The 24,148-nt window shown below is 38.1% G+C and overlaps 1 protein-coding gene across 1 annotated transcript in view; it reads right to left on the reverse strand.

Annotated features, from left to right (window-relative positions):
• Nucleotides 1–10,202: 10,202 nt before the first annotated feature.
• Nucleotides 10,203–24,148, reverse strand: part of RGS7BP (regulator of G protein signaling 7 binding protein) — a 55,511-nt gene continuing 41,565 nt past the window's right edge. Inside the window, exons 4-6 of the mRNA XM_032214068.1 lie at nucleotides 14,624–14,771; nucleotides 13,620–13,690; nucleotides 10,203–11,271 (exon numbers count right to left, since the gene is read on the reverse strand). Coding sequence (XP_032069959.1) covers nucleotides 11,180–11,271; nucleotides 13,620–13,690; nucleotides 14,624–14,771 — 311 coding nt within the window. The 3' untranslated portion in view covers nucleotides 10,203–11,179. The remainder of the gene's footprint in view (nucleotides 11,272–13,619; nucleotides 13,691–14,623; nucleotides 14,772–24,148) is intronic.

The raw sequence follows: 24,148 nt of genomic DNA on the forward strand, positions 1-24,148 counted from the left end.
TATTAAAAAAATAGCTCAGGAATTTAAAATAAGATCTGTCTACCCACAAAAAATCTTCAAGTTAAGTGGTAGAAATTAATGCTTACCTTCTTGGACATCCCTGCATCATCAGATATAAATAGTATTGTTTTGCTGCTGGCACACACACAAACACATAATGAAACTGTTCACAAACCTGTAATTTTGTGATCAAAGTTGGAAGTAGGGTTGCTTCATTCTACCTATTGCTTGGTTATTTTGAAAATAAAAGAAGAACTCCATCCCAGCTCAGCTGATTTCTGCGGTAGAGCGGATTGCCGCGCCTCAGTTGAGCTAAAAAAACAGCAGCTCACCAGTGCCGACACTGAGGGCAGTCTTTGAGTGCTGCGTGTATGCGCAAAGCACGCGTTAGGCACGCACACGAAACACACTTTCATAGAACTGGTCGGAAACGATTTGGAATCCCACCACTGCATCCATGGAACAAACAGTGATGTGGGCATGATTTAACAAGGTCAGTGAGTTGACATTAGTCAAATGGTGCTTAAAGTAGTGAAGTTCCCACTGCCACCACATATAACACACTCAAAAAAAATATAGCAAGAGAAAAAAAATGGTTGTCAGCTCAGAAAAAAAGTGAGAGATTTTGTTCATGTTGCATTGAGATACTAAGCTATCATGGCTAGGCAAATATTCTATTCTGTCACTAGTAGCAACCATGATATTCCTATATATTGCTATTGGAATCTATTGCTGAAATGTATAAGCCAAGAGTGACTGGCAGCTAATCATTGGCCCAAGAAAAAGTGAACTCGCATAAAATAATGTGGGAGGTGGGTTCCCGCACTGAACAACTTGCCTAATATAATCTTAAACAGCAGGCACTTCCAGTTGTCTGGTTTCACACACTAAACCATAATGTTATTTTTGAACCCTGACAGTATCTTAGTGATCTATTATTCATTAGGTTTATGTGGCTGCCTATATCAATTACTCACTGGAGAAGAGCCTAATGCTGAGAAAGATTGAGGGCAAAAGGAGAAGAGGACGGCAGAGAATGCGGTGGCTGGATGGAATCATTAAAGCAGTAGGCGTGAGCTTAAATGGACTCTGGGGGATGGTAGAGGACAGGAAGGCCTGGAGGAACATTGTCCATGGGGTCATGATGGGTCAGACTTGACTTTGCAACTAACAACAACATCATCAAATACTTGATTCTGATTAGCTAATAATTAAACGCTGTAAAGTAAATAAACCAAACCGTATATTAGCCGTCTGTCTACTCAGAGGGATCAAAGCCAAAAAATGTGGACAACTTTATTTTCTCGGAGATCAGATTGGATGCAACCGATTCAAAGCAATTGAATACAAGAGCTGGTTTATTACCCTGTATAGATGCCGCGACCCAGTTAGGCACATAGCAGACAAGCAACTTTGCAAAACAATCTGGCAAGCAAGATGAAGAGGATAGAAAAGAAAAAAATAATCCTAGGTAATGGTCAGGACAGTGAGGAGAATTGTTCTTAGCAGCAGGTCACCCCTTCCAAACAGCATTTTCTTACTCATGTGTTCAGAAGGTCTGAAAGAAGAAGAATGTGCTACAATCCAAGACAAATTGAACCAAGGAATAAAATCCCCAAATCAGAGTCAAGAGGGATTGATATATTGGGAGCTGGGCAGTTCTGCAAGTAACCAGGTCTCGAGACCTGATGGGTTTTATACATTTTCTGTTTGTACAAAAAAAACATCTGATGTGTTCCAGGATGGCAAAGAAAGGATATTGATCTGGAGCTGCTTTGTAGCTGGAGAATCTGCTGTGAAAGGGAAAAGCACTCTCAGAACCAGAGGTGGTATTCTATCAGTTTGGGCCAGTTCGCTGGAACCGGTAGCAGAAATTGCTGGTGGGCCCACCCACCTCCCCTGACACTATTTTGTCCTATTTAGGGATGTTTTTGTAGCAAAGCGCATGTGCAGAAGATAGGTGCATCCATGGACGGGACGTGTGCGAGCGAAGTGAGCATGCACAGACATTTGCGAACCAGTAGGGAAGGTAAGTGAAAACCACCCCTGCTCAGAACCACCTTTTGGGGACTGAATCCAAAATACCACATGCTCTTACCTGGTGGTTCGTTATAGTAACTTTCCTTTCAGATTGTTACTTGTTACATTTGCTTGCTATAAAACATCTGCCAGAGTATCCCATCTCCTTTTCATGGTCAATTTGAAATTGTATGGAAAAACACCATCTGAAATAGAATTGTTGCTCAACAATATCTGTATGTATAGGCAAGATATTGCTATGGAGTTTGGATAGGACAAATGTGTCACACTCACCATCGACAGGGGAAAAATAGTGAAAACCAATGATCATTACAAATACTTGGGCATCCTTCAAGTTGACATCAAACACACTGAAGTCAGGAAGAAAAGTTAGAAGTGGAGAAAATACCATCAAGGCGATTAACACTTAGGCAGTTCTGATCATTAAATACATGACTGGAATGGACTCAAGCAGAACTAAAAACCCTGAATAGGAAGACCAGAAAAATAATTACAATGAATCATGCCCTTCACCCATACAGCGAAATTGAAAGACTACTTAAGAAAATAGGTGGGTGTGGAACGCTGAAGAAGAAAAGGGCATCGGAAAAATATTTGAAGGGCATTGAAGAGGATGCATTGAAACTAATATACCACGTGGGCTTACTGACTTGTGGAGACATCAAACTGGCCTGGCAATAGCTAGGAGAAGGAACCTTGAAAAAGGCAGAGGAGCTAATTCTGGCTGCACAAAACCAAGCCTTAAGAACAAATGCATAGAAAGCCACCTCAGCAAAGAAGCTGAAGCTGAAGAAATAGTAGAACCATAAAATAAACAAAATAATAGAAAATGAAGATGCCAAAGTTTTTGGGGACATTTGAATCCGAACAAACTGGCATCTGCCACATAATACCCCAGATTGAACAACTGTCAAGACAAAAAAGTCTGGATAGTGGATGTTATGGTATCTGAAGACAGCAGAACAGAAAAGAAAAACAGGAGAAAATAATAAAATACGAAGACTTCAAATAGAAATAGATTGACTATGGCAAAATAAAGCAAAGATAGTATCAATAGGTACACCTTGGGTACAATGCATAAATAATTGGAACACCACTTAAACATTATTGGCATTGACAAAATCACCACCAGTCAATTGCAAAAGGCAGCTTTACTTGGAATACCTTACATCCTTTAACACCATAAAACAACACCTGCTATCCCAGGTCCCAGGAGGTACTCAATAGAGGAATAAAAATGCCAAATTGAGTCTAAACATCTGGCTGACTGTGCAATGAAGGATTATAATAACAACAGTGACAATTTCAAGAATTTTACCATGAAAGTCTTTTAAAACATCTCTTTAAAATGTCTAGCTCAAGAGATTTTGAGTTAAGTATGGAAAACAGCATTTTGCATGTTTACAAGCTAAAATAAAAATAGTCAGCATGTAATGTTCTGCCTTTGTTTAAGTTAATTGTCACACACACTTCTGCAAGATATATAATTAATTGCCATTCCAACTAAACACTTAAGAAATGTGACCGTTATAATTAAGGACTCTTAGTAATTCTTTGTGCTGTCAAGAGTATGCAGTGCCTACCTTCTCAGAGAGAAGTGATCACCAGATGTTGCCATTTTAGAACAGCTTCTAATTTTTGTGGCTTTGTATAAAGAAATAAAGAGCAAAGCACCAGAGCATTCACGATGAAATCAACAAACATCAGCACAGCGATGCCCAGTCAAACGAATGCTAAAATGTAATTTGCATTCAAATAAACAAACTGAAACAGGTTACCTTTAGTGACATTGAATTTTGCAGTTATTTTTTTTATCTGCTATTCTTGTACACCAGTATAACTAAACTGCTATTGTACCATTGGCTTAATGTGAGATTCCAACTCTGATCAGTGCATTCCAACCTTCCTCGTTTATCAGCGGGAAGACTCAAATCCAGGCAATCCCTACTGACACTTGCACGACGTCTGTCCAACAACTTTATTGATTCCCCAAGAAAGCCAAATGGGTCACTGAACACCCAGACATAGGAAGACATATAAATGACCCCAAGAAAAACATGCCAGGCTTTGAACTACCACATCAGTCATTGAATAGGATTCACACCTCACATGGTGTTTGCCAGGACTCTCTGTATAAATGGGGCATAGTATCCTCCCCTCAGTGTGACTGCGGGGTCCCACGTCAAACTGTAGATCACGTGGTGATGGGCTGTAAGCTAAGGACATATACTGTACATGTCAAGTATCTGATTCTTTTAATATAAATGATGTTGCGCTTCAATGATTAGATGATCTAGACATTGGTATTTGAACATAATTTTTTAACATTTATATTCTATTGTCTTTTATTAATCTAAGTGAAATGTTTATGTTGCTAGTCCATGTATGATATTCCATATGCTAAATAATAGTAATAATGGGAGCTACTGTATTAACCTACACTCTAGCAGATACTCACAAACAGTAAGATCCAAATATATTATGGCATATTATTGTTGTTATTTGTTTATTTTCCATTTACCGCTTCAGACTTTGTAACTTGCTTTGAATTGGATCTCAAATACTTCCATCTGTCAACTCTGAAGTGAACCTGGCTGAAGCCATTTTGTGCTGCCTCATAGTTGCCACGAAGCCTGAGAGGGGGAAGGGAGGGGGGGAGTAGATAGCAGTCAAAGTAAAAAGTTTTTCTGTGGAAACCAAGGTCATTGTAATAGGTGCCTGTTGGAGGAGGCAGCGAGCCTACCATTCATACTAATTGGACAATGTGACCAGTGACACTTGGGAAGATTTTATTTTTTTAATTAGGTCAAAACCGTGGGAAATGTTAGAGTTGGTTTTCACTGGCTGTGCTGACATGATGTATCCAGTAAAGATGTTCTTTGAGGAATCTACCTGCCTCGGAGTTCTGCTTTCAACGGGTGCCTTATTCAGAACGCTGACACCATCTTTCATATATTCCATTCGCACAAATACTTGGTATAAAGCTACTCACTAATCCAATACTATTGCATTAGACAGTGATAGGCATTAAAGACAATTTAGTTGCATCAAAAGGCTGATAAATGATTGATGATATTTTACTTGATGAGCATAATCTAATCTGACAAATATTCACGGATGTTGCAGTGGATCTATACTTTGGGATGATAAACATTAGAAAAAGCAGAGTCAGAAGCTGTCTGGGCTGAGGCAAGATGAGGATAGAGAAATGTGTTCCAATCCATGAAAAAAGTAGTAGGTCTCTGCACACTGGTGCAAGGTGAATGTGCAAATGATATCATGTTCTTTATTTATTTCTATGTGAAGGAGTGGGAGTAACCTGAAAGTGGAGATGCTGCTTGCCATTGGACCCCAAAAGATGTAATCTGAGGATTGGGTTGGTCTTACTGATTCTTATAATGATTTGCATGCTGCCTATTACCATTCTCTAGTACCAGTACTTAGTAACATAACATTTGTAATTTCATACAGCATGTGCAGATGTAAGTGATGGTAACTTGTGTTTTTCTATAATTAAATCTTGCAGCTTTATAACAAATGGCAATTTAGAAATGGCAGATAGTTTTGATTTCTGGGTGAGACATAGCAAACTGTAGACATCTTTGCAAAACTGGAGTAGGCAACCATGGCAAAAACTAAAGCATCTTTGACTAGAACAGTCCTTGAAATTTCTCAAAAAGGCAAGGATGGGTGATTGTCATATGTGTTTTGGATAACTGCTCCTAACAAGGACACTGAACAATACTAGTTTTCCGCAGGTTTGAGTGCTGGGAAATGATGGGATTAGTTACCTTGCTCTTAATAGAACTGGAGCATTTTAAAGGACACTACATTTGCAAATCTCACCGAATAATCACTTTTGGAAGTTGCCTCTATTAACCAACTTAAAGCTATTAAAGAACTGTGCAAAATCTTCACCAAGTGACTTTATCTTCAATTCTGAACAAAGGAAAAATTAATTATAAGCTTAAGAGTTTAAAAATGAAATAAGCAGCAAGAAGCTGAATGAGATTTTAATGTAAGGAAGCTATAAAGGACTAAGGATCCAGATAAATTTACAATATTCACTTTTACTCTGAGAGTTTGGAATTACCTGTAAAAATAAGTAGCTTTTGTGGGAAACAGACTTAATTGGCTATCTTGGCTATTAGAAGTCATAACAAAAAAAATAATGATTTTACAAAACCGGGCATTTAAAGGGAACTAAAGATTTAAAGCAGAAGGGGAAAATGCAAACTTCTGCTTGATGTCAGTTACTACTAAGGCTTACAAAATGATACAAAATGTTATAACATTGGAAATATTAAAGGAGATTTTTGAAGAATGGACCAGAAATTAGTAACTACAATATTAATAGTAATGATGTCTGCTATTATGGATAGACAATCTCTAAAATATATTAGTGAATATATGTGAATATGTGTAGAGAAATTCGCTTAGTTAGCTGGGGAATTCTGGGAGTTGAAGTCCAAAGTTGTCAAGATTGGACATCTGTGCTTTATTGCATTCTAGAATGAAGCCACTAAAATACTTGATTGCTTTCTTATCAAAATGAAAGTGCACTTCCTTCTTATATTATTTGTAGTTTATTTCCAAAGTTTTTTTCCCTAGCTTTCTCACGGTTTTAACCCCTATTTTTTTCCCCGCCTTGCATTTTCTGACCTTGAAACTGAATTGCTGGCTGATGACACATCTCCCTTGAGAAGCTCTCTCAACTTCCAACACTGAACTTTGAATTTGGGAGCAGTGGTATTAAAGCATCGAAGTGGGCATGTTGATGCTTGCAGAGAACAGACACATTTGAGCTCTCATTTTACAAAAACAAACCAAAAATTGCCTAAAAAGATTTCATTGCTACAAATAAGTCTCTTTTGTCACTTAATTTTCATGGTAAATTGGAGACTGCATGGGAGTATAAATAACTCAATGTTGCTTGATTTTTTTTTACGTTTTGTATATATTGTTTAAACCAACACTTTTAAATATGTGAATTATTCCAAAGTCATCTTTATAGGTGCCATTGATATGTGATTGACCCTGAGGGATCATGAACTACAGACTGAAGCCTTTTAGGATCTACTGCAAAACAATCTATCCATTTCATTGTACAAACTTATAAAAATGTATATTAATACATATTATACATTTTATATTGTTCCAATAAGTATATCAGTATGTTCTTTACAGATAAACCAAGATGATGATAGGCAGAAGTTAAGCACTTAAGTCCATTAAAAGTTGAACTTGTCTCTATATTAGTTTGATATTAAATCAATCTGTTGTGTTGATCATGAAGCTACTAATAATTTAATAAAGCCAAGATAAAACTGATTAGTTTCTTCCTATATCCTAATTGAGTTTCATTGTTTGGCATTACATAACAAATTGCAAATTGTGAAACATCTGCCATTCAGCTGTGAAAACCAGTAACTGTATATATGTGAGCCAACGAAAAAAAGTGTATAAATTTTACATGACCCATTAGTACAATGCATTGTAATATTGATTTTTCTGCATATATTTAAGAAAAAGCAATTGTAAAAAATAAATTTGATTTAAATTCCTCTGCATGTTTTTTAAAATAATTTTCTGCCCCATTAGTCTTTAATATTGTTTAGATTACCTTTTACATCTCAAATCTTTTTATATGTAATTCATATTTGCTGTCTCAGTAAGACTGTATATACAATTTATATAAGTAATTAATTTTGTTTCCAATATATGCTATCCATTTTGCAATACTGAGTAGAATAAAAACAAATTAAATCCATGGCAAATAGTTAAGTGCTTATGAATTAAGAGCCAAATGATGGACAGATGGAATAGTGTGTTTAATCCTGGAAAAAAACAAATTCTAAAGCTACTTTTTGGCGTGAGAGAGAAGTTTCCATTGACAGAAGATGTTTTTCTGGGTCACTGAGTGATGTGAAAGATCCAAACAGCAAGGAAATGTAAATGTAGGATATTTCTCTTATATGATGTCCTTCTGCATTGGCATCACAGTGGCTGCAAAAGTTTAGAAACAATCTTGAACACACTCACTAGAGTTTAATACTAGAAAATGCTTAATAATCTGACTTAATTTTAACATATAAAATATAGGTCTGGGTTGCTCAATCCATAGCTGGTTACTTGGCCTATATAAAAAAAGAAAGATAATACAGAATTCTTATGTCTTTCATGAAATTTGTTTTGGCAATGCACATTTACACTGGTTTCTTCAGATTTGTTTCACAATAATAATAATACCGGAAGTTCCTTTGATAAATCAAACTGTTTCTGAAGAAGAAAAAGAGGAAAAGAGTGCCGTGCAGTATGTTCTACGTACAATATGGTGAGTGGTGGGTTTCAATTTATTTTACTACCGGTTTGCTTGTGCGCATGCGCAGAAGCATCCGGGCGGGTGGGCAGAGCCTCGTGCCGCCACTACCCATTCGCTCGATCTGGGTCGAACTGGCAGAAACCCACCTCTGAATATGTTAATGTTGAGCAAAATATCCAAATACGCGTTATCTAAATATATAGAATCTTACATAAACCACTGATAATTCTAAGACAGATTCCTCATATTGTTCTGTTTCAAGGTTGCTGGCATACATAGTAGGAAACAGGAAAGTAATTAAAATGCCTGGCAGAATGTGCTTACCAGAAAAATGTCAACATAGACCAAGAAATAATAGCATAGTCTGAATATGTTCTAAGAGACATAGAAGATCAAATCAGGTCCAAGAGTGAAAGGATCACAAAGCCAAAGAGGTGACTCTAACAAAGACTATGAGCAAAGCAACTACTGTATTTTTGGGAGTATAAGACACCTTTTTCCCTCAAAAAAGAGGCTGAAAATCTGGGTGCGTGTTATACACCGAATACAGCATTTTTTGCCTCCTGAAGCCCCGCGCCCTTCACCAAAATGGCCTTGCATACCTTTAGGGAGGCTTTCAGAGAGCTCCTGGGGGCTGGCGAGGGCAGAAATGAGCAAAAATTGTCCCCCCTGCCCCAGCAGCACTCTATAAGCCTCCATAAGGCTATGCATGCACTTTTTTTGAAAACAAATGGGCCCGTTTTTGCAAAAAATGGGATGTCTTTGCTTGTTTTTGCCCCCCACCCCCCAGAAGTACTCTGCAAGGCCCCCCAAGCTATTCATGCCTTTTTTGGGGGGGAAACATTCCCATTTTTGCAAAACACGGGTCGTTTTTGAGAGTTGGAAAGTGCAAAAACTTTTTTTCCCCCTTTTGGAAAGCTCTTTAATTGATTGATGAGAATAACATTGATCAAGTGTTGTGCCAGCAGAAACAAAATGTTAGGTGCTGCAGATTATCAGCGATTTCCTTCTGCAGCCCACAGATAAATACACCTGGAAACATCTACCTGCCTACCTATTCTCTCTCTCTCTCCCTATCTAGCTACTATATTTCTTTCCCCCCCTCTATCTACCTATGTACCTACCTATTCTCTCTCTCGCTACCAATCTACTGTATTTCTTTTTCTCTTTCTCTTTCTCTCTCTATCCCTCTCCCTACCTACCCTCTCTCTCTTCTTACCTACATACTGTATTTCTCTATCTCCATTTCTCTCTCTCCCTTTATCTACCTATCTACCTAACTACTCTCTCTCCCCCTACCTACCTACCTACTGTATTTCTCTCTCTTTCTCTCCCTCTCTATCCCTCTATCTACCTACCCTTTTTTTAAAAAAAATGCCTTTTCAAAACCTTGGTGCGTCTTATACTCCGAAAAATACAGTATCTAACTTTGTCTGATGACAATTGGCTGCAATCACTCATACATTGCACTTTGCCTAGTAAGGCGTCTCATTGAGAAGCAGTGCTTTGCTTGCTTCTATAGAAATCTAGACCTGCTGCTTGAGGGATTGTACCTCGTTATCGAACTGCTCCCGCAGAACAGGAGATGCCTGTGACTGATCAGCCTCAACTGAATTCTCACATACTGGCTTCTGAGGCTGACAATTCTGAAGCAAGGGCTCAGCTGGAGCAACATTGTCAGTTTCAAGATCAGAATCACATTTTGAATTATGGTTCATAACAAATATAGTGCTGAGGAATAAAAAAATAATATAAATATTACAAAGACATGTTTTAGTTTAACTAAAAATATTTATTAACAATGTAAAATGTTTAATATTTTACAGTTAGAGCTATTCTGGCATGCCTTATAAGCAATAACACTAAGTTGATGTTCTGACACCATGCTTCAACCTTTACAGGAAACAAAATGGAATAATCTGTTTCACATCAGTGGATTTTATTGTTTCCCACACCATCTTTTAAATTTTCTACTTAAGGTTGTAACATAAACATGTTCAGGTTTTTTTCTTTAAAAAAAGTAAAATAGCTATTCCTATGCATTATACAATATGTAGATATTATCTCATATTTACAGGAACAACATATCAATGTTATGTTGCTTATGTATTAGAAATTAAAAAATTGTACTATGATCTTTTATAAGTTGTGTTATAGAGTGGAAGACTAAATATGAATGAGAGCACAAAAAGCAAGTGTATGTTCTCGTACAATATTGGCTCTGTTTATTTTAGCATTTTAGAATTTAAGCACAATTTTGCTCTTCTAAACAGTTTTCTATGGATTAAAATTGCTTAATAGAATATGTTCAAATGTTCATAACATCATACTAGCAAGAGCTACAGTCATACTGTTGCACTGTACATAATTGGTTGTGGCTTGTACACTAAATAAAAAAATCTGCATGTGTTGGTTAATAATCATATTTGCATCTAATACAAAATGATTTAAAGTAGACATGCTGTGTGCCATCAAAAAAAAGTTTAAAAGTTTAAAAATATTATTGATAATGTTTAACTGGGTTTCTGAATTTGGTTGTTGTCAGCAACAAACTCTTTGAAAAGGAGGGAAGAAATATAATAAGGGGCATGTAGAAAACCCATGTGGTAATTTTAGAACAGTGCTTCTCAATTGCAGGAAATTTAAAATGGGTGGATTTCAATTTCCAGAATTCTTCCAGCCAATTCTGAGAGTTGAAGTACACCCATCTTAAAATTCCTGCAGTTGAGAAACACTGACTTAGAACATTTTAACTGATCCCAATAAAGGACATTTTGTAATGGCTGCAGTAATCTATATTCTTCTGAAATGGACCATTTAGCTGGAGACAAGACAGCACAATCCAAAGAATCTTCTCTTCGGTCTTCGCACCAATGGATAAGGAGTCAAGTTTAGCAGGCTGCTATCATCTGTGGTTTCAAATAAAAAGATTAGAGTTAGTCTCAGTAGCAACTGAGCACGGATCTTAATTGCAAAACTGCTGCTTTATTATAAAGCAAGCTGTGAAATCTGGAAGGCTTTAAGAAGAAAACTTGATTCATGGTGAATGGGGAAGTTTTCTTCCAACTTTACTATAATAATACATAGTAATTCTTGTGTACATTTCAATATTGGAATATATTTTATTATGGTTTAGGAGAGAGACACCTTCCTCAATCATATTTGATACCTTCAGGTTTCAGCAATGCCAGCATCTTTAATATTGTTATTATTGCTATTATCAATGATTATTCTGATCTACTTTTGTAACCAAGACATTTATAAGCATATTGAAAATTTAAACAGCAGAAGAGGTTAGAATATCCATTTTCACACAAGAAACTGATCAGTGAAATACTGTATTTTTCGGACTATAAGACGCACCGGAGTATGAGACGCACCAAGATTTTGAACTGTAAATTTTAAAAAAAGTTATTGCACCCTGCAAGCCTCCCAAACCCCCTGCACACCTCATTTTTTGTGAAAAACGGAGCATGCAGAGTTTGAGAGGCCTGCAAAGTGTTCCTGGTGGTTGGGACAAAAAAGAGCAAAACAATCCTCCTGGGTTCCCTCCCCAGCACCCAGGAGCCCTTTGCAGGTGTCCCAAACCCTCTGCACATCCATTTTGGCGAAGGGGGCAGGGTTTCGGGAGGCCAAAAATGCTGTATTCAGTGTATAAGATGCACCCAGATTTTCACCTTCTTTTTTGGGGGAAAAAGGTGCATCTTATACTCCAAAAAATATGGTATGTGAGAACAGGAAGGAGTGGGAGCTAAAGTACATGATACTGTATATAACAGCAGATGTAGTATACACTTTTAGGCTTTATTTTAGCTGGGGTAAGGAGGAAGCCAGAGGTAAAGAACCTGTTCCTTTCCAACATTGTTGAACCCTTCAGCAATCCTAGCCAGAGTGACAAAATCAGAGGATGCATAGGGTTCAGCAACAGCTGTAAGGTCATGTCCCTCAGTTATATTTTTAGCTTCAAAATATAAACTAAAGAAAAAAAGAAAGACAAAGATGGTACAGATAGTCTTCACTTACTGACCACTACTTCAACAACTTATGATGGTATTAAACAAGGGGACGTAGGGCAGGTTCTTGAAATTGAGGTTGCTTGGCAACTGCTGTGCTTGTATGACAGCTGCAATGTCCTGTGGTCAAGTGATGATCATTTGCGACAGCTGACTTCTGACAAGCAAATTCAATGGGGAAACCGGCAGGAAACCACAAGTCGTGGATACATGACATCGTACCTTACAACCTCAGTGACTGCTAATTACTGCAGTTAGAACTGTTGTCATAAGTTGGGTGAGGTCAGTGGGGTCCCCCCCCCATTTTATCATCTTATTGCATAGCATTAGGGTGCAATTGATGAGTACACATTTACAGCAACGTGAAAGAATAGATGGAGTATTTTGAGTGGAGAAGCCTCCCACCAAACTCATGACTGTATAGTACTATATTGGATGCATTATCCTAAGTACTTTAGCCCAGACAGCACAGTTGTTTGCTAAGGTAAGTAGGTGTCTAGTGTACAATATCTGCAGGTCATAGAATAGACAAAAGCTGCTTAGGTAAAGGTTCTCCTCGCAGATATGTGCTAGTTGTTCCCAACTTTAGGGGACAGTGCTCATTTCTGTTTCAAAGCAGAAGAGTCAGCACTGTCCGAAGATATCTCTGTGGTCATGTGGCTGGCATGACTAAACACTAAGGGCGCACAGGACGCTGTTACCTTTCCACCAAAGGTGGTTCCTATTTTTCTACTTGCATTTTGAACTGCTAGGTCGGCAGAAGTTGGGAAAAGTAACGGTAGCTCACTCCATTACATGGCTCTAGGTATTTGAACTACTGACGTTTCTGATGAACAAGATCAGCATCTTAGCCTCTGAGCCACCACATCCCTAAAAACTACTTAAAAGTGGATTAAAAACCACCGTGACCCTTGCCTCCTGTTCTGAAGTGGAAACAATCAAAACTGTATTGTAAGCTCTACATTAGATTTAATATTTTTTTTAAATAACACCTCCAAATTCCCATAATAATTTTTTTTAAAAATGCAAGAAAATTCTGGCTCCAGAATTTTGGTACCATCACCTTCATAATGCCTCAAAGAATGTTAAGCATAATAGACTCCGTGGCATGGGAACCAACAACAGATATCACCTGTTTTGAGGCATCCAAACTAGTTTATAAGAAATTCATTTACTATTACTGAAAGAAATTTAGACTGCCCACTCAACAATCGTATTGATAAATACAGAAAAGAAAACCTTACCTTGATTTTTCAATGGTAAAGGCATAGTCTCCCTGAGTTTACTTAAAAGGTTTTTCATTTCTCTCATATCCCTGCAGAAATAAAGCAAAGAACTTAAATAAAGGCCTATTTATACATTCTAGAATACAATAATAAACTACGGATTTTTTTAAAAAAATGAGTATATACATAAAGCAAGTATGGTATCAACGCAGTTTAAATAAATATCAGCTTTTACTTTGAGACTATTCTAACAATAAGAGCAACAATAAAAAACCATAAGAAGGAAGAATTAGAGAGTGGTAAGGATGGCATCAATACATATTCAAAATCTATTTATTTTGGATGTGTGATATTTCTAATACTTATTTAAATGTTTATAGTCCAGACCAATCATAATGGGATGCAATGAATAAATAAATATTCAAATCAATCTTTATTACAATCAAATCTTTATTACTGCACAAAAATTAAAAACCTATGAGAATAAAAACCAGCAATAAAAAACAAGCACACCATCGTGATATACTGTACGTTGACAAGTATACATCAGGCAATTTACAGCAAATGTACATCAGTATCATTCAGCTTTATTAGTTTTGCTCACAAAACTGAGATCAGTTACCATTTATTTAGGTATCTAGCAGCGGTGAAATGTTACCGGTTCACCCAAACCAGTAGTAAAAAAATGCTTTAAAAAAGTTAAAAAAAAAAAGTTTCAATGATTGCGCGGCACAGCTGATTATTTTTTTACTTTTTAAAGCATTTTTTAACTACCAGTTCGGGAGAACCAGTAGTCAAAAAATGCTAAAAAAAAGTTTTAAAAAAGTTTGGTGTGCATGCGGGTGCAAGCAAACCAGTAGCAGACTTCAGAGCATTTCACCTCTCGTATGTAGTGCTGCATTTTTTTTCCAGCTGTGATACTGAAACTATGGAATAGCTTTGACAAATTCTATTAAATAAATATAGAAGTAAAAATAAATAAATTTAAGAACACAATCAGATCTCCCCCAAAAAGCACACACCTCTCGGTGTTTTCAATATCTGTGGAAACCTGCCATAAATGTTGTTGTATTTCTACTGGCGAAGATGATGTTTCTTCCAAAATAGGAGCTTCCGAACTCTCCTCTAACTTACTGTCAAGGCTCTTGGGTGCTGCACAGGTCTCCATCCCTTTGAAGAAAAGCACCAAACAAAACATATTTAATCACAAAGATGATATGTCAATATTGTTAGGTAAGCTCCCCGTTGGGAGAGTGAGTACGTTCAGCAAAGCGTTGTTGGAATTGTGTTGGAGAACACAGAAACCACCATACAGAGACACTGCAGTTTAAATAGGCTTTTACTTTCAGAAATAGAGGTATCAGAGTCCATCAAACGGTGCAAGTCATACACGGATAATTTAGTCAGTCATCAATGTCTTTCATTTAAGGGACAATTCAAATAACATAGTCCAGTATTATATAATCAGTTCAGTACTCAAAGTCTGCTAGCAGTTGCAAAACTTATAATAGCTCACGGCACTTTCTAACAGCCAGCTTCCACAACACTCAGATCAGATCAGCCCAGCATCTAACGAACAGAGAACTAACAATCATTCTGGCTCCCTCTTATGGCCAATTGAGGAAAACAGCAACCAATCACATTTTACAGTATGATTTAAAGAAACAGGTACAGCATTGCTATATGATTTATATATTGCCAACCCAACCGTTAGATTATATTCCTAACAAATATCTTTCCCCTAATCCTTTTACTTGCCTCTGCTTAATTTTGGTGCTATAAATAAATTACATAAACAAACCATTTTTCAGGCCCAAGCAATCAAGAACAACATGTGGAACTACTTCTGAGTAGATTACTTTTTGTTTGCTTACAAATAGAATCTTACCAGCAGTAACTATAGATACACTCTGTGAATTTCTAGGGAGGATCTCACCTGGTTTTCTTCCTGCCTACCAGAGATTCCTAGCTCCCCATCTTTTTGCCTTCTGGGAAAAAGCTCCTCCCTCCTATGGCTCCAGACCACATTCCACTTATATGTTTGACAATATGACAAATTGAATAATACTAGGAAAAAGTAAAGGTTCCCCTGACACATATGTGCTAGTCATTCCTGACTCTAGGGAGCGGTGCTCATCTCCATTTCAAAGCTGAAGAGCCAGTGCTGTCTGAAGACGTTTCCGTGGTCATGTGGCCGGCATGACTAAACGCCAAAGGCGCACAGAACACTGTTACTTTCCCACCAAAGGTGGTTCCTATTTTTCTATTCCTATTTTGAATCCCACCACTGCATGAATTGGCCAAAAAGACAAGTATCAGCTATGCCAGTGATGGCTAACCTTTTCCAGACCGAGTGCCCAAAGCGCGTTTCCGTGTGAACCCCCAAAATACAATGCATGCACGAGTCTGAGCATGTGTCCCACTCCCAGGCATGCACATCTCTCCTGCACGTGCCCCACCCTCCATTCATGTGTGTACCCCTACACGGACACTTCCCCCATGCATGCACCCCCTGCATGTGCCCCCACATGTGCATGCACCCCCACATGCATCCTGCCCCATGCGCATGCATAGCAGAGATTCTACGACCAGCTGGTCAGTGAGAGGCATGTCCGCACACACAGCAAAGCTGAACTAGGGCGGCGCCCTCATGTGCTACCTGTGCCACCTGTGCCATAGGTTCACCATCACGGACCTATGCTATACTCTTAACGTTTAAAATGCATACTCATTTATAGAAGAGGCCAATAGTGTACATGTGTATCAAAAAAGTCAAGATGATACTCACAAGCAAAACCTCTTATGAGGCATGTAAAAATGTTCAACTGCATGGTCACAACCATTATCCTGACTGATTTTGATCCCTGTGATATGGCCAACAGTCCAAAAGGCCCATTCTTGACCAAAGCTTTTTCAATTTATAAACAGAAAACTGAGTTCTCTAAGTTTATATGTGTCTCCTGGGTTAGGGAGAGTCCTAGAATCACCCCATAAGTTCTTACACACAGTGGGGCAGTCTGCAAACAGACTCTGAAATCACACACAAGTGCCAGGCCACATCTACAAAAGCCGGGAGGTGGGGCTTGAAAAACCAGCCTTTGGGGCATTTTTTAAAATGAATAATAAATTACACCTTTCACTTCTTAAACACTTTATTTATTATATTTACTAAGCTAAAAGAAGCTCTTTTCAGTCACAGCCTCTTATTCCTTTGTAAAGATCTGTGCCACTTTCAGGGACATCATTATTGTTGAATGAGGAGGAGGAGGGCTACTAGAGTTGACCCAAATTAAAGAAACGTGGACTACTTTTTTTCTTTCTTTGATGGAGTAATATAAAGAATTAAAGGAATTTATTTTGTCATTTCCATGAATCTGCCACATTTATTTGATTGATTATAATTTACAATTTTAGGTTAGGTTAGGTTTATTAAACTTGTATGCCGCCCTATTCCCAAAGGGACTCAGAGCGGCTGACAAACCAATATGGAAAGGGGGCAATACAAAAAGACAAAACAAGACAACAACAAGTACAAAAACAAATTAAAAACATCTCAACAGCCGCAACAGTTCGAGTGGGGCTGGGAACTCTCAGCCCCAGGCTTGCTGGAACAGCCAGGTCTTCTTTCTTTTATTAAAGAATCTAACAAAAAAGATTAATAAGTGCAAATAGAAACATATGTCATTTTCCACAACAGGGAAAAATGGATTTGGTTAAGATGGTGATATAAACTGTTTTTAACAAAGACATTTAAGTTGATCTTGTTTTTACTGGATATTGCTTCTGGTTTTTATTCTTGAAACAGAAAAAAAATGAAATTTAGAATTTAGTAGAGATTTAGTAGAAGGTTTAGTAATTCTCTACTTATAGAATTGGTTTGTAATAATTATAGTAGTGTAAAAAACTGAGGTCATAAATTATTAGCATTTTACTTTGTTGGAAAGGTTCAGAAGTCAACACCATTTTTCTCTCCTTTTTTTAAAACCTGCACTTCCCCCTCTTTTTAAATCTTTCTTTTAATTTAAAATGAAGAGAGAGAAAAAAATGGCTGACAAACTACGTGGCTTATACAGCTATGGACCTGCTGAAGTTTTGAACCTTGGGAAATCTCAAGCATGCGAAGAAGAAAAGGGAAAAGTTATTTCCATTGGTGAAAAAGTGCTGGGTTTCACATTTTGTTACCACCGGTTCTCAGCCCAAGCATGTGCTCTCCACTTCTGCGCATGCTCCCGGCCTTCCGTGCATGTGCTTTGCTCATGTTAGCGCCTTTTGCGCATGCACCCGGCCTCAAAAACATGACTAAATAGGACAGCATAGAGCCAGGGTCTGTGGGCGGCCCACCCGCAATTTCTGCTGTTGATTTTTTTTTTTAAAGCCGTTTAAGCAAAAATGCCCTGCTTTGGAGAGAATTGGTGAAATAGCTCATCCCTGTTAACAGAAATAGCTTGACTCAAGAGGATAAAACAGAAGTAACAGGCTACTTCCTTCAGCTTCAAAAAGGAGACAGAAAGAAAGAAATGCCTTCTCTCAGTAATTCAGAAGGCTCCATTGCCCAGGATTCCTTCTATTTCAATCAACTCTTCAAATCTGCTTGAATTTGAAGGACATTGCAAATAATGACTCCTTTTAGTCAGTATCGATGCCACAAGGAGTACAAAATGTATTCAACTGTCTGTCAGCAATGTCCCCCTTACAAATACTTGACTGCCGCCGGGCAATTGCTCCACCTTGTTCAGGACAAAATGGTTATGAAGTGGCTCTGAAGTGGCACCTGTGAACAGATAGGCATTCCCAACACTCATCACAGCAAAAGCTCGTAAATAGACACCCAAGTTCTCTTGGTGACTGTGTTTCTTTTTTTTGTTGTTTGCCTCAGCCATCACATTTCCTCCCCCATTCGTCTTTTTAAAAGTGCATGTGGAAGAGTAGACTTAGAGGGTGAAATAATTAAAAATCAGCATGTGAATTGCTTGGGCAAAAGATGCATAAGCATCTGCTTCAAGTGATCATTCAGACCAGTGTTTCTGGTCAATTTCCTTGGCTGGGAAATTGTGGGAGCTGAACTCTTAAAGTTATCAAGGTGGAGAAACACTGATTAGACCAGAGGTGTCAAACTCAAGGCCCAGGGGCCAGACCTGGCCCATGGAGTAATTAAATCTGGACTGCGGGGCTGCCCTGGAAGCAGTGAAGGATTGGCCTATGGTGCTTCTGCCAGCGAAAACGGGCTCCTGAGCTCCACTTTTGGCTGCCACGGCCTCCTGCAACCCTCTGCCAGTGAAAATGGAGCTCCAGGGTTGCAGGAGGCTGTGGCAGCTGAAAATTGAGCTCAGGCGTCCGTTTTCACTGGAAGAGCACTCGGGCCACCACAGGCACCCCTCACAGGAGTGACATTGAGCTGGCCACACCCACTCTGGCCCCTCCACTCTGGCCTCCTGAGTTCAAACACAACCCTGATGTAGCACTTAATGAAATTGAGTTTGAAACCCCTGAATTAGACAAATGGAAAGAAATTTGCTACAAAGCACTTGGCCATGTTTTTGCTTGTCTGTGTGCCTGCACGCGCATATCAGAGAATTGTTGGAAAAATATTCAAAGCAGGCAAGTTACTAAAGATGTGGATTAATTAACACATGTAAGATGGACAGCTACATAAATGAAATAAATCAGCGAATAATCATAATGGAGTAATATGAAGTGTATATATTTGTTATATAAATAACATGATTTCTTCTAGGCCAAAAGTTAATGAAGCGAACAAAAAAAAAAAATTTCCTACATGCTAGAAATTCAAATGAGGCAACTGCAAATTTCTTCACTTAAGGAAGAGAAGTTAAATGTGTAAATATAAATGGTTTTGTAGAAGTGCTTGTAAAAAAGACTTTGGAGTAATAGTCATTATAATCAAAAGATAAATCAGCACATTTAATTTCTAATGATTTGACATTACTACTATGCATGTATATAATTTATCACTTCCTTAATTCTAGTGGATTCTAAATGGATTACAGAGAACTAATAATACATAAAACAAGAATAATGAACAATACATTTTAATTTCTTTTGATTTATGAATGGCTCATTTTGACTACTGTGTCCAGTTCAGCCTGTCATATTGACGGTAATAAGTACTACCAAGAAACTAGACATCAATCATTAGAAGGACAAGGGAGGCATTAGATATATTTATTATTTATCTAAAGGGATGTGATAGTAAACAGAAGACCAAGACACATTCTGGAACATTAAATGCAGATGATGCATTTAATTAACAGAAAGCACTTTCCAAGTGACTTCTTAGTAGCAGAAGTATAGTATAACCTTTTTTGTTATTGTACATCATTATACAATGAAATTGGTTAAGTATGACAGAATGTATAGATATACTTAGAAAGTAGATGAATTCACCACTAAATGAGTCAAGGAGACTGGAGAGTCTTTGGTCAAGAATACTTTAATTTATGTTTCTGCAAGAAACTTATCTACGATTTGGCATTTCTTTTATTTGACAACTTGAGGCTGTGCAAGCAGCACAGAGGTGGAACTCTCACAGTTCTACCACGATCTATTTGTACAATGTTCTCCAGGAAAAGCTGCTCACATCAGCTTTGTGACATAAGCACAGGGTTTGCTAGCAAGTTACTCCTTGAAATAAGCAGGCAAGCCAGATGATATATATCCCAACTCATGCCACTTAGCAGGAGTTACTGGAATAACATTCTATAGGACTTAAGAAAGAAGAGCATAGGGGGCTGAGTGAACACTGTGAGAAAACTTTAAAAAATGAAAAGCATTTGTGCGTTAAAAGTGTGACATTCTTATAGAAAAGTGTTTTGTAAGTAATAACAGGAGGAATAAGTCCTGTGGATAATTTCTTTTTACTTTCTTAATTCTGGCAAATATGAATTTACCAAAAAATGATGAGGGGCTGTGCTATTTTTGTGCGGCATAGTAGTGCTTTCAAAAGTACTCCTTTCCTTCTCTCTCCCCCCAAGAATATCCGCAGAGCAAGCCATGCAGAGTTGAGTTCCTAAGGTTTGGCTTCTGCTCAATTAGTGTGTAGGAGGAAGGCATCGTGCTTGCAAGAGAAGGGCACATCTGGATTATAAACAGCTCAGTTTTTCTTTTTGCAAAAGAGCTATTTTAGTTTCAATATGTTTACTGCCCCCATACAAGGAGGTTGATTTTATTTCTGTAGATTAGCTCCCTGAAGGAAGAAAATGGACCTAGGTAGCAAGGTGAACTTTACAAATGATATAAAAAGCAACAGGGAACCTTAAGTTTTGATTTTGCAAAATTGTTTTGTATCCACAAGGCAAGAAAAATCAGCAAAGCATGCAACTGCACAGCTTGCTGAAGTTGATCACCTGTCTTCCTGAGTTTAGGGGGTCAGAGACCTGATGATGTTACATTTAATCATAGTTACACATTCTTGGGAACATATTAATAAGGAAAACAAGTGCAGCCAGGTGAAAAATTAATTGGTACACATCTCCCAGATAATTGTGTAGTAATGCAATTTGACTATATAGCACAGATTCAGAACCCCAGTGCCTGGAAATAAAATAATATTCAGAGTTAAACATGGAAGATGCAGTTGCAAATAGCTGCTGTATGTTAGATCAACTGTGATGCCTTTCATGTGTCAATCAATAACGCAATGATACCACTCTTATGTTCAGAAGATTAAGAGTGCTTGGTGGACATCACCTTCCTTAATACTGAGAACAAAGGCATAGCTTGAAGCCTCTTAGAAACAGTTTAGTTTAGTTTACCTTATTGTCATTCCACATGGTACAACAAAATTCAATGCAGTCTTCAGTATACATTATAACTATGAAAATAAAAACACAAACATACATCCTTTACTTTCTATATAATTGAAATTGAAAATCCGATATTGCACTATACCAGTGTTTTTCAACCACTGTGCCGCGGCACACTAGTGTGCCGTGACATAGTGTAAGGTGTGCCGCGGGAAAAACACCTTATATATAGTCAATATAGGCACAGAGTTAAATTTTTTTAACATTTTCTAATGGTGGTGTGCCTCGTGATTTTTTTCATGAAAAAAAGTGTGCCTTTGCACAAAAAAAGTTGAAAAACACTGCACTATACCATAGAATTCAATGTGGTTATTGCCCTGGAATAGAAGCTGTTTTTCAGCCTATTTGTCCTTGTTTTTACTATCCTGTACCGTCTGCCAGATGGTAATAGTTTAAAAAAAGGGTACCCAGGATGAGATGGATCTTTAAGAATGTTTTGAACTTTCTTAAGGCAGCGGGAGCTATAAAGCTCTTCCAAAGAGGGGAAAGGACAACCAATGATCCTCTGGGCAATGACGTTAACCCTCTGGAGTGCTATCCCATCTGCCACTGTGCAATTGGCAAACCATACACAGGTGCAATAAGTTAAAATACTCTCTATGGTGCAGCAGTAGACAGTCACCAGCAGTTTTTCATTCAATTGTTGTTTCCTGAGAAGTCTCAAGTAGTATAATCTCTGCTGGGCCCTTTTGACCAGTGTTGCAATGTGAGTGCCTCAGGTCAGGCCCTCTTTTAAGGTAACACCTAGAAATTTAAAACTGGCCACTTGCTCCGCTCGGTCTCCAATAATAAGCAAGGGCTGGATAGAGTTTCCCAGCATTAACGAGAGAATTATTCAGAAATTCTGTTCCATTAGTACATGAAGTACATTAGTCTATTTCCTTCTACTGGATTGTCTCGCTATGTATTCAGGAGCCACTTTGCTTCTTACATCTAGTGTAATATGCTTGCTTTGATTGGCAGTAATTTCAGGTCCTGGCCAGAAGACCTTCATATTGCTTTCTATTTGGTAAGTGGAGATGCCAGAGACCAATAATATTGATGTCATTAAGTCCTGACCTAATCCCCCTCCCTTATAAATTGCCATTTCACCAACTACCAGACCTAAGAAGTAGAGTCACTTCAACAATTCTGCTTCAGACTTTCCCCCTCTCTGATTTGTTTCTGTCTTAATTTTTATGAGAGTTCTATGCTCTAAGAAATTATTTATTAAATTTATATGCTACCCATCTTGCATAAAAGCAACTCTAAGTAGATTGAAAAAAATGTGTTTTTCTTTGCTCCTCCCCTTCTTTCCATTCCCTAATTTTCCTTTCATGTCCTATCTTTCAAATCAAACTTGAAAGGATTGACTTTTCTCTTTCTGTTAAACAGCATACTAAAATATTATAAAGGAGCAAATAAAAAAGAAGACAAATGGCTAACTGAGAGCGCCTTACATGCTATTTTTACCTGTTATATACTTATAGCTTCTACACTGGGTGGAAAGGCAAACTGCATATGAATCTCCCACCCACAACCTCAAAACTTAAGAGGAACAAGCTTGATATCATTCCTTCCCCCGAATAGCAATAGCAATTACTTATATACCGCTTCATAGTGCTTTACAGCCCTCTCTAAGCGGTTTACAGAGTCAGCATATTGCCCCAACAATCTGGGCCCTCATTTTACCCACCTCGGAAGGATGAAGGTTGGTTCAATCTTGAGCCTGGTGAGATTTGAACTGCCAAATTGCAAGCAGCTGGCAGTCAGGAGAAGTAACCTGCAGTACTGCACTCTAACCACCATGCATTTCCGCAGCATTTGCAAATAATACTGACCCTTGATGCTACAGATTGAGATATTGTTCATGGTGAAATTAGTCTTACGCTTGTTATTTAACATCACAGAATGCTGTCAATGCTCCTCCTCCATTAAAAAATAATACAAGGAGGTGTATAAATGGTACAACCATGGCTTAAATTACTACTGCATCAGGGAGGAAGCAGACAATTAATGTTCCAGTCTCCCTTTTCTACAACATACTGCAGATTTTATAGTCATGGCCCTTTTGAAAATCACTTTGTTCGGAGAGGAAAGAAAGAACGCTCCAAATTTTCATCTAACCATGATCTAGTTACAGAACTCTAGATGATCAGTAGATGGCAACCAAGTGTTTTAAACATGGAGGCTCTATTTCTCATGAGTAAAAGCAAACTGCTAGAGGCATGTAGGTATTTTGTTTATTTATATCCCAACCTTATAGTATTATTTTTATAAATAACTCAAAGTGGCAAACATACTCCTTTCTCTTCCCTATTTTCTCCATCACAACAACCATTTGAGGTGAGTTGGGCTGAGAGAGAGAGATTGATGAGCCCAAAGTCATGCTGACTGTGGAATTCTGGGAGTTGAAGTACAAATAACTTAAAGTTGTTGAAATTGAGAAACACCGCTCTAGAGCAGGGTGTCAAACTCAAGGTGCTTAGATCTAGCTCGCGGGTTCTGCCCTGGAATCAGTGAATGACCAGCCCAGGGTTCTTCTGCCAGCGTAAATGGGCTCCCGAGCTCCGTTTTTGGCTGCCCAGGCCTTCTGCAACATTCTGCCACTGAAAATGGAGCTCGTACACGGCCCTTCGTTGCATTTTCTCAAAAATATACCTTGTGAACCTGTTTTCACTGCAGAGTGCTTGGGCCACCACAGACATCCCTGACAAGAGTGACATCGAGCTGGCCACGCCCACC

This window comes from Thamnophis elegans, chromosome 3 (genome assembly GCF_009769535.1).
Source record: "Thamnophis elegans isolate rThaEle1 chromosome 3, rThaEle1.pri, whole genome shotgun sequence".
Classification (NCBI taxonomy): Eukaryota; Metazoa; Chordata; class Lepidosauria; order Squamata; family Colubridae; genus Thamnophis; species Thamnophis elegans.